The sequence below is a fragment of the Pterocles gutturalis genome, unplaced genomic scaffold, assembly GCF_000699245.1.
Source record: "Pterocles gutturalis isolate BGI_N339 unplaced genomic scaffold, ASM69924v1 scaffold5159, whole genome shotgun sequence".
Lineage (NCBI taxonomy): Eukaryota > Metazoa > Chordata > Aves > Pterocliformes > Pteroclidae > Pterocles > Pterocles gutturalis.
In genome coordinates this window covers 1-11267 of record NW_010133022.1, presented here as the reverse complement: position 1 = coordinate 11267, position 11267 = coordinate 1, and the positions used below count along the sequence as shown (strand labels likewise).

At 36.6% G+C, this 11267-nt stretch overlaps 1 protein-coding gene across 1 annotated transcript; it reads left to right on the top strand.

The window, feature by feature from the left end:
• Nucleotides 1–1221: 1221 nt before the first annotated feature.
• On the top strand, nucleotides 1222–10175 carry LOC104467327 (myozenin-2-like; the record flags this gene model as incomplete). Its single annotated transcript, XM_010081066.1, has 4 exons — nucleotides 1222–1370; nucleotides 1927–2030; nucleotides 7203–7372; nucleotides 10046–10175. Coding segments are annotated over exons 2-4 (376 nt in total), but the record flags the coding sequence as incomplete, so codon positions are not given.
• Between the last annotated feature and the right edge of the window lie 1092 nt (nucleotides 10176–11267).

Below are 11267 nucleotides of genomic sequence, written 5' to 3'. Positions count from 1 at the left end.
GTAAGATTCAACCAAGACTTTGACTGTGCTTACAGGTACTGCTGAAAGTGGCTGATCCAAGCAAAAAATTAGAAAATAATTACCAGTGAGTAACACCACCAGGTAAATTCTGATAGTGAGGATTACAATGAACACCTCTTTGGGTGTCTAGGACCTCAGAAAAATGTTTTGAAAAGCTAAGCCTAAGAATAGAAAGCTTGAGGGAAAATAATTTTTGGTTGGACAGGCGGACTTTTACGACACTGTATCAGGCACATACATTTTACCTGTCTCGGAGTGCTTCTTGCTTGAAAAGTTGTGCACATTGTGTTGGTGTATTTTATTACTCTCCAGATTCCATTTACAGGCAGAATTCTTTTCTCCTGTCATCAGGATTCAAGCAGTTTTCTGATCAATCCTGCAAGGCAAACAAGACCATAATTTTCTACAAGAAAAAGAAACTTCCTAAAACAAACCCAAATCCAACTCAGAAATACAAGAACTTCATCTTGCTTTCACTGCCCCGTAATTCAGATAGCTGCATTCAGACAGGAGGGTAAGAGGGAAACGTTTCCTTCTGCCACTGTTTCTTTCTGTCTGAAGTTGGTTGCTGTCATGAATATTTGTGCTCTACATATCACACGTTTCTTTGATAAACTGATACAACAGTATCCTGGAATGCTGTATATTACTAATTTTCAAATTACTGCAGGTTTCTGTTCCTAATGCATGAAGAAAATTAAGAGAGTTTGAAAAACAGTTTGCAAGGCACGTGCCTGTTGAGAAATTACTCTCTACCACATATAATACTGACAAATTTCTCATTTATTTTTCAGAATAGACTTTGTATATCAGCCATCTGCCCCTGACTGTAGCCATCAGCTCCTATTGAGGCATGGTTTCATCTTTCACTAAAGGATTAGCCCGTGCCATTCTCATCTGATATAGTCTTGCCCATCCATATATTTAACACCTTATTTTTAAATGTCTCTTTCCTGGTTATAACACAGAGATTATTATTCTCAGAGGTGATGAGGAGATGATCTGTATGAGTGTGAGAGCATTCCATTAAACCCCCCAATAAGCTCTGAAAGGGATATAAATGCTCTTTGTTGTGGGTGCAGTTGAATATTTTCTGTTCTCTTCTTTCGCCAGGAAGATATGAGTGGCTGGAGTGTTTGATTCTATATATAACTAGTTGATGTCAGCTGGATGCCAATCCCTTTGAAGAGTATCAGCCCTCAGTTTGTCTCGATACTAGGTACCATGCAGATCCAAGCAGAAGGGTAGAAACCATCCTGGACCAGGCAGGTCATCCCCATACATAACTAACTCCTGAAGCTTCAACTAAAGGGTTGAGATCGTTTTTTTCTGCACAACAAAACATTAGGGTAAGTGTATTGTTTCCTGAAATATTTTGACATTGCCTGTCCTACAAACTGTCATATAAAAGACATTTATGTAACCTCTTGACTCTGCAAGGAAAAAGGTGTTTATTTTTTTACCAAGTCAGAAATGCACTTTCTTTAAAGATGTCAGAGCATCTCATTTAGTTCCTCAAATTCTTTATTAGATTAAGAAATGTCAAAATATAAAATCATTCTGAAATGATTAAGCAAGATGTAATTAAAATATTAGTTATGATTTTACATCTTTTAATATGTGTTGATATGAGACAGCCTAGACCACTGACACTGATTTTGCTACAGAATTTATGTAGCCAACTCAAAGTTTATTCTTTCGAATCTTCTATCCATCAGAACATGTCCTAGCATCTGTCTGCAAGCAAAACCTGACAGTGCATTTTGCACAATAAAACTGCAGTATTTCAAAATCAGAAATAACTAAATTCACTATTCAGCCATTCTAAAGAGGCTATTAGAAATTAAAGTTGGCTGAATTGTGCAAGCTGGCTCAACAATGTAAAAATGTGTTGTTTTTTTTCAGCAAGGAAAAATCGTATCAGAAAATCACAATGTTATCACATTCTGCCATGGTCAAAGAGAGGAAAGAACAAGCATCAGCCATTATGGATGAAATACAGAGAAATGGTATAGCGCTGAACCCAGCTTACTGTATATGCAATGTCCTCTAGCCCTCTCTAATATTTTTAATCATAGAGTTTAACTCTCTTACAGCTTTGTCTCTGGGTGTTTTGCCATAAATAATCTTGTGGGAGTATCATGCTGCCTATGGTAACTAATCCTTTTGTAGTTGCCTCTTTTCATTTGGAAGCTATTTTCAGATGAACAACTGCTGGGAAGGAATGAAGTCATCTAACAGCTGAGGTACATTCTGCTAGGATAGCCTTTCAGAATATTATTTGGGGTTAATAAACATGACTTCATTCCATTTTAAAACGCTATCATCTAAGAAACATGCAGATCTGTATCCTCTTTTTTTGCTCTGTTTCACTCTGCTTTTTTACATGAATGATAAAGAATTTTGAAACAATTGTTTAGTTCTCTATTCCATCCTCTCAAACTTTCTTTGCAACTAACAAATCTTACTAGTGTTTGGCAATTCTCTCTAATGCACAGCCACCAATTAATCTTATATACAGAAATTTTACTCTTCTGTGGTTGCACAGATGAAAATGCAGACATTTATGAGAAGGTAGTTTGATTTTCTGAAACAGGTTCTTAAAATTACACTTCTAGTGTGACACCTTAAAAAGCAATTAACTCAGCTGGGAATACAAATCTGCTTGGCTTTCATTAGGTATGCGCTGGATGCTTTTGGAGATCCTTCCAATCCTCCCCATGAAGCCCTTTTTACCATCTAAGTAAAAGATCAATTTTTAAAAACTGATAAGCACATCACAACCCTCACTATAAAAATAGCGAGCTCCATTAATATTTAGAATTTATGAAAATTATATGGCTCACATAGGATAAAACACTGAATATTAAATTCCAGTATTGAAAATGTTTCTTGTGGACTTCTGTTCCAAAGAGTTTGGGGATGGTTTCTGTACTCCCTCACTGATCATTGTGATTGCAGGAAGAGCAGGACAAGAGACATAAGGTTTTTAGAAAAAGAAGCTACGAGTTTCAGTGCCTGGTCCTACTCCCTCTGATATTTCCATAGTTTTTTTCTGTAATTTGTATTCCTAAGTATTTGTATTCCTCTTTGCTCTTTCCATTCTCCACTGAACACACACTTCAATCTGAAAGCCAGTCTGACTAGATTTCATTACAAGTCTTTTTTTTTTTTATTTTTATTGTAAACCAAGTACTATATGTGCCTGAAATAGCCTGTAAGCTCTTCAGGGTGAAAAATGTTTTTCATATGTGTGTTTGGCACCAAGCATTTGATGTGGTAAATGTTGCTACTATTCACAGCAATACTAATAAATCTACCATACTGTCCTTGAAATGATTGGAGTTATTGGATAATCTGTGCTAATGCTTGGCATTTGCCTCACATAATCTGTCCTTTTATTATTGACGTATTATCAGATTTGCTGTCAAGTTTAGATACATACACGTAGATGTGACAGCTTACCCTACAAGATACGCTGGGATATGTGGCCACTGAAGGCAATAGTAACTCTTTAAGTGTACATTCTACTTTTGCAACTTCTTTGGATGCCTGGGATATTTAAATGTTACCAAAAAAAAAAAAAAAAAAAGAAATAAATTTCATTAAATAGGTGTGATAAGAGTCCGAAATGTCTAACTGTACAGCTCAGTGAAAACAGTTAAGAAACAGAAGGATAACCAAAGCTGAAATCACACAAAGTATATGCTAGTTCTTTGGGACCAAATCTGAACAACTCTTGGAAAAAACAAGGAGAAATCTGGTTTTTAAATTACTAAATTCAGCTCTATTAATTGTTAACATTTTGTTTTTCCCCTAATTGCTAATTCAACAAGTTTTACCTGAGAAGTGGCAGTTGAACTGCTGTCTTTTCTGGGGTCTTGCACCCGGTAATTACACAAAAATTAAATGCACTGGTCCAGCCAGTCTCACAGACCTGTGAATCGCTCAGAGGTAAACAGTAACACAAGATTCTGTAGCACAAGCCCCGGTAGCTTGGAATGACACACAGAAAGCATACCTGCTGCATTTTATTTCAGACCCTTTTTATTATAACAGTTTCAGGAAAACAGTGAATCTCAAGTTCACTGTTAACAGATATTCATAGCAGAACCAGTTGAGATAAGATACAAAATCAGACAAGTTTTTATCAGTGTCTTAAATCTGGGCAAGGCTGGTAATGACTGAAAGTCCACATCTCCTGCTGGCTTGGGGGACGTTGTGTTTTAGAGAAGTTCTACATGTCATAAAATGCTGCAGGAACAGAAACCAACTCTAAACTCTCTTATGGTCTCAGAAGAGAGGCTGTAGTAGTAAATCAGTGTGAATGTAGTGACATCCCCAACCCCTTGGTTTTTCACTGGCAGGCTTGGACTAATTGTAATATTTCTAAGGCTACTTGGTAAACATGTATGTATATATGTATGTTTAAGTAAGCCCTTGGAGTTTATCAGGTTACCCTTCAATTACACTTAACTCTCATGTCCAGTTCTATACTATTTCTTAAATGCATTCCTTAGGAGTGACATGATTAACTATCTTTCATGATACAGTCAAAAAATCTTATTTCTGATACTACAACAAACACATTATCTGATATTCATTATTAAAATTTATAATCTAGATGAACGTCTTTAGAAAATTGTAAACTGGAGGATTAAGGGGGGATTAGGGAGTGCATGCAGGAGGAACTACATCAACCATATTTAAATACAGCCTGTTATGATTTTAAGCACAGGACAGGAAGGACTTAGCAGGAAGAAACAGAGAAATTAAGCTAAAAGTTTAAGATTAGGATTAAACTAGGAATTAAAGTTCCAGTATTAATTTACAGAACCCATTTATGACTTTGATGTTCTCTTTCCATCACCCTCTAAATGTCCTCCTTTTCTCATTCTTCATCACCTTTTCTGCACTGACACTGAAACAATCCCTAGACACATCATAAAACCAGACAGATGATTAGATTTTAGCTGGCAAGGGATTCAAATGAATTTCACACCTGACTTTTTGGGATGCTGCCTGGATACACAATAGCACACAACTGTGGGTTACAAAGTACCTTGGAGCCTTTAGTTAACACTAACAAGAACAAGGGAACAGCAAGGCTCAAAATAGTGAACATCCAGCATGTCCCAGAGAATACAGTGTGGTTTGGACAGAGATCTGCAATCACCTCAGCACCCCAGTCTCTGCGGATATACATACTACCCACTCTGTGTACAATGAAGAAAAGCTTTTTCTGCATGAAATTGTTGCTAATTTGAGGGGTAAATTTCTTATTCCTTACTAAGAGAAAACCACCCAACAGTCCATCCCCCTGGAGTAATCTTGAGAAATGACAAAATCAAAAGATGATTTGTGGGTCAAAATTTCAGGGCAAAGGCCAATATCTAGAGCATTTATTTCAGCCACAGAGCCCAAACCCCACCACTATCTATCACTCATATGGCTGCACTGGACAAGCTGAGTCATTTTTCTCCCACGTTAAGAACCTTCTGTTTTGCAGTTACCTCTGAAATAACAGGAGGGTGTTGGGATTCTTTGTGTACAGTATTTTTAAAGCAGAAGTGCATGTTCTGGCTCACCAAACAGTTAGCTTGCTCTTGCTCCAGTTACATCTATTACAAACATTCAATTGAAATCAGTACAAGCAGAAGTGGATCAACAGTGATGCACTTCAGGGCCCACAGACTTGTTTGATTTACTACATGGAAAATGCCTGTCTATACAGCTTCAGCTAAATATTTAATATACCGGTCTCAAGTTTTCCTACATATCAGCAAACCACATTGTTTTTACAACATAAAGTTACTAGGAGACATAAACCATGTTGAACATGCCATGTACTCAAAATAAAACTCTGAAAATACTTTTTCCCCCCCTGGCATATGCAATATTAACTTTGACATTAAGTACCTTCTGCAGTTAATTAATTTACAACATTAATTTTAAACTGGGTTTCCTATGTGCTTGTTCTGGAAGCAAGATACAGTGCTTTCATTTAATTTTAATGCATTAAAATATATGTCAAAGTTCAGAATTTTAAATCCTGTAGACCATAAGAATATCTGCAGAATAGAATGTCTTATTATTAAAGAAATAACAGAATGTGACTTTGAATAAGTGGATCAAAGAAACACACTGGACCATTGATACAATCCTCAAAGCACACTGCATCTTCTGTTTTTCATCCTGAAGTTTATGAACAACTGAGGAGAACAATTTCAACTAATAAAATTATATATATTAATGTAACTGGCAATAGGAATGGTTTTCTTAAAAATTCTATTCTTACTATGTGATCCAATTACTGTTATATTTGTTACATTCTACTGCTAATGAAATTCTCCATTTACAGTCCCAACTGAAGTCCCCTTCCCCACTTATGCGTCTTCATTTTTAAATCCCCCAGGAGGTCACTAAAGACAAAGAAGGAGCTTTTCCCAAGCAATGAATAAAGTAGTATTGTATCTAGTAAGTCAGTTTCCTCTTAGTATTAAAAGTAAAGTGGTCTAAATGTATTAGTTCCTAGAAGGATGTTGTAATTCTTTGTTAGGGCTCTCACTTTCAACACCTTGAGCTTTATTTTGAAAGCTTCTTTATAAATAGTTTAAAAATACTATTTAATACTGACTTTCTAATGCAAACTTTTCTTAAAATACGAAACATGCCCTGGATTTCAAAAGCAAGCAGATGTCAAAGAATAATTGAAAATAAATTGTTTATAAGCAATAAGAAACTGGTAGGTATGGTTAAAAGGGGTTACCTCCTCAACTGTCTAATGCAGGACACACAAAGCTAACCAAAGGTCTGATTTGGGAACACTGGGGTCAGATGGAATTTTGTTCCTGGTTTCAGCAGAAGCCAGTTTTTACCAGTCTGCTATTAAGACAGTGTGTAGGACATTACAGACCCAATTTTAATAACAGCTGAATGTCATTCAACTAAAGTAAATTTGGAGCTTGGGGTGCTTAACAACTTTGAAAAAAAACAGGTTTGTGGTGTTCAATACTGTGCTCCAAAATTTTAGATGGATGATTAATTTCACTAACACCATATGCAGCTATGGTCTGTGTTAGATACGTACACATTTACATGTTGTTGGATTTCAGGTGTAGAGCATGCAATATCAGGCATTTAAGAAAAACAGAGGTATGTATTTATCCATTGTATTGCAGTCTCACCCAGCTTAAACCTTGGAAAAAAGGTCAGCACCCCTAGAGATATCATGGTAGAGGAACTATCGATACTCAGCAACAGAGGGGCAAGACTCTTCAAGAGACGTCAACGGAGATCTGACAAATACACGTATGAAAACTATCATTATGTAGCAAACAAGCCAAGAAATGTGAGTATTTTGTAATGTTAATGAAACACAGTGTGACTAGCTTGGGGTTCCCTTGGTGCCCATGATGCATGTTGTGCATGGCTTATTTGTAGTGCCAGGAGGAAAAAAAGCAAAATCCTTTACTAGAATGAGGGTAACATGAAGGGAGCCACTTCTATTTTATTGTGCTCCTATAGACAAATAAAAAATCTGAAGGTCTCAATACTTAAGGCCATGAGATTCAAATAATTCTCATCCAAAGCTGATTCAGGTTACCAGTGATCAGAATTCTTATCCTGTAATAACTGGCTCATTGACTATTGAATATTAACTAGTTGATGATATTCAAAAGGTTGGAAGAAATAAGAGTCTGTTTCATGCAACCAGTATTTTTATTAAAATAGGTTGGTGGTCTCAACGTGGCTCCCAGGCAGCAAAACAACTCTCACAGCTGGCACTAACACACTTCTGGCTTGCCTGCCTCAATAAGAAGAAAAAGGGTTAAGCTTGTCACTGAAAGACAATTATTCTTCAAACTAGTCCCTCAGGAATTGGGTTAAAGCATTAGTGGTATCCTGGCAATCCTCATGGCAGGAACTAAATGCACCTGCAGTTTGTCTCATCTGTGGCCTTTGCAAAATATTTAAATCTTTTGCTTAATATCTGAAAATAGGGACAACAACTTTCATAAATTTTACCTAACTCTCCAGTGTGCTGCAAGGTTTAATTATTTGAACATGAATACTCTATGCCCAGACTAATACAGCATGTAAACAGCCCCTCTAATTCCAGTACTGCATTAAATTATGCTTCTCAGTTACATGTGAGCATCCTCACTGATTTCAGATAGGAAGGTATGCGACTAAAGAAGCAGAATTTGTCACAGGACTTTTAAGTTGCTTTGAAGATGAAAAGAAATGTGTGCTACAGAAGTTAATTATTATTATTTAACCTAGGAAATAATTCTCATGGAACAGCAATCCTCCTTCCTGAAGATTTACAACTCATCATTGCATAGGTTCAAAAAATGAACTTTACTCAGGAATAAAAAAGTATGTCTTAATATCATATGTCATAGAATAAAAAATTTTATGTTTTTTTTTATGGTGCAGATATTTCAATATTCTTTGGTCACTCACTCAATAGGTATTGAATTACCCAGGGATCAAATGGGATCATGTCTGAGTTTTGACAGATCTACCTTTAAAAATAAATCTCAACAAAAAAAATCCCATATAAAAAATCTGCGTAACTCTACTGAACACCCAAAACTGTTAATAGAACACTATTATTTAGAAGCACATCTATGTATACTGTCCCCCCAATTTCTCCCTGTATTGAGCACTAGAAGCTACACAAATAAATTCTGAGCACAACACCATCAGTCTCATCAGAATTTCTGTTTCCAGTACCATGCTTTTGCTATAAAGTCTAACAAACCAGTTCCCCTCTAATCAACTTCTTCCCACAAAAACGCATAGAGTACACATGCTGTACAGTCAGTTTGACATTCCACCATGAGAAGAAACAATGCCTCTTTGGTTTCTGTTTCCTTCCCTCAAATGCCTGTCTAGCCACCACTGGTGTTGTCTTCATTATCTTTATGATTCTCGCTGCCAAAATTAGTCTTTCTAGCATACTTCAGGATGGCTACAAAACATACTGCCTTGATCTTTTTCTGTTTCAAGTTTAAACAAGTATTATTTGTTTGCTATCCTACTTTAAGAAACTCTTAAACAGTCTATATTTAAATTGCTTTTAGTCTATGTGTCACAGCTAAAATAAGATAGTGACTTCTTATGAGACTCTCGTTCTATATTTATGTAACAATGATTAAGCCTTTGGATGCTTCCTTAGAACCGATGGCCCGATAGGATGGTGGAAAATAACAGCATATCATTAATCTCCAGAAAGTGACCTGCACTGAAATTATTTCTATTACAAACAAAGGAAAAGAAAATCCCAAACAAAAGCAATTCAACAAATGCAGTGAATTTTCAACTAAAATGGGAAGAGAAGCTTTGACGAATCAGTGCTTTGAAACTCAAATGGCTCCAACTTGCCAGATTTCTTGGATCTTTGGGCGGCAAGGCTGCTCTGTCAGGCACGTAACAGCTTCTAGGGTCTAGCATCCAAGGGACACATTATGGGCCCCCTTGCTAAAGTGATCGGACCTGCTCTGTGCTGTGAACCACACAGCCCATGGGCACAGGTGGGTTTTGTGGCCATTGGTGTGAGCAGCAGATGGGACAAACTCTCTTTGTAGAGCGAGTATCAATATTTAGATACCCCAAACTCAGGAAAAGCTCAGACAACAGCTGGATTGTTACAAGGCTTCAGGAGTGCTGTTGATGTAGCTCACAACACCTCCAGTCCTTTCAATATAGCATTCACACACCTGTAATACAGACATTCAAAATTGTGCTGGGATACCATTCTTAAAAATGAAAAATGATTTGTTTTTGCCAACATAGCCAACGTAAGAGAGTTGTGAAACTGTTCTTCATCATCTGGCTAACAGCCAGAAAATTCTGGGGAATGCTACCAAGCAGCAGGACAGTACATCTTCAGGTAGTATACCCTGGATCTGATATCTGGGCTGTAAATCGGAGTATCGCTCCAATCCTCAACAGAGAATCACAGAGGCTTGTTTTGCCTGTGCTGTCAATGATATTTATTTCTATTTTAATGTAGCGTGGAGAGCCCATACAGAGTGTTAGAATGGATGGCCTCAGTGTTGAAGGAATTCCCCAGCATGCCCCAATGACACCTCCTAATACACCTGATCCCCGCAGCCCACCACATCCTGACAACATTGCCCCAGGTAATGTATGAGTTTACAGACATTAAAGGTATTTAACTCTCATTTCACAGCAGAGGAAGGGCCTCTTTACAAAATAGTATCTTTAACAAGAATTTGTTAATGGATTTCTCTATTAGAAATCAATAAATTTGCATCAGAAAAATCAGATAACTAATCAAAATCTCCCTCAGAAACATAAAGCAGTGGTCTTCAATTGCTTCTGTTCATTTTTAAAGATTTTATATGCCTTTTGTACTACTTTTCCCTAAAGTGAAACCATACATTAATATCAAGAGAGATTGCTCCTATATTTACTGATCTTATAAACATTGAGAAACAGATCCTCAGATTGAAAATCAGAAAAATATATTGGTTTTTCTTTGCCAAACTTTTGTTTCTAATATGCAACATGGTGCTCAACAGTCTGAAAGTTATCCATTGTTGTTTATCCATAAATGTAAATCCAAAGTCACTGCAAGTTTTGCTAGAAAAAACTAAAAAGGAATTTGCCTCTGGCTGTATAAACTGTTCTTTTTTTAAGTCCTTAACTGTGAGGGTACTGTTGTCTTTATTTAAAGCAGTGAGCTACAAGAAGGCCTTATTTTGTATTTTTTCAAGACTAGAGAAAGCTAATTTGTTTTAATTAATTTATTCAGTGATACAGCTCTTCTTCCTGTTTATGAATTATCCATGAGCAGACTGTGGCTTTTACAAATTCATTCTTTGTTCAGAATTGCTCAATGCAGGTTTTGTGCAGACCTCTTCCAGTCTATGTAAACTAGGTCAACGCTACTCTGTTAGTGACTGCTAAGACTCTGTGCATCCATGGGTCAAATACAATGCAAACAGAGGTAATTTCCATTGGTAAGACATGATAGAAATCTTCAAGCCCTCCTTTAGGCAAAAATGATTTGGTTTGTTTCCAGCAAAAGGAGTAGATTTGAAACCACGAGGGTTTTTTTTAAGCTTATTGAATGAAACAGCATTACTTTAAAGAAATAGATGTAGTGAGAGGATAAGAGGGTAGAAGACATTTCTCTTGTTTTTCAAATAAACAGTGTAACTCAGCTAATTGGATAATCCCTTGCTGGTTTAAATTCTTCAAATTGTACA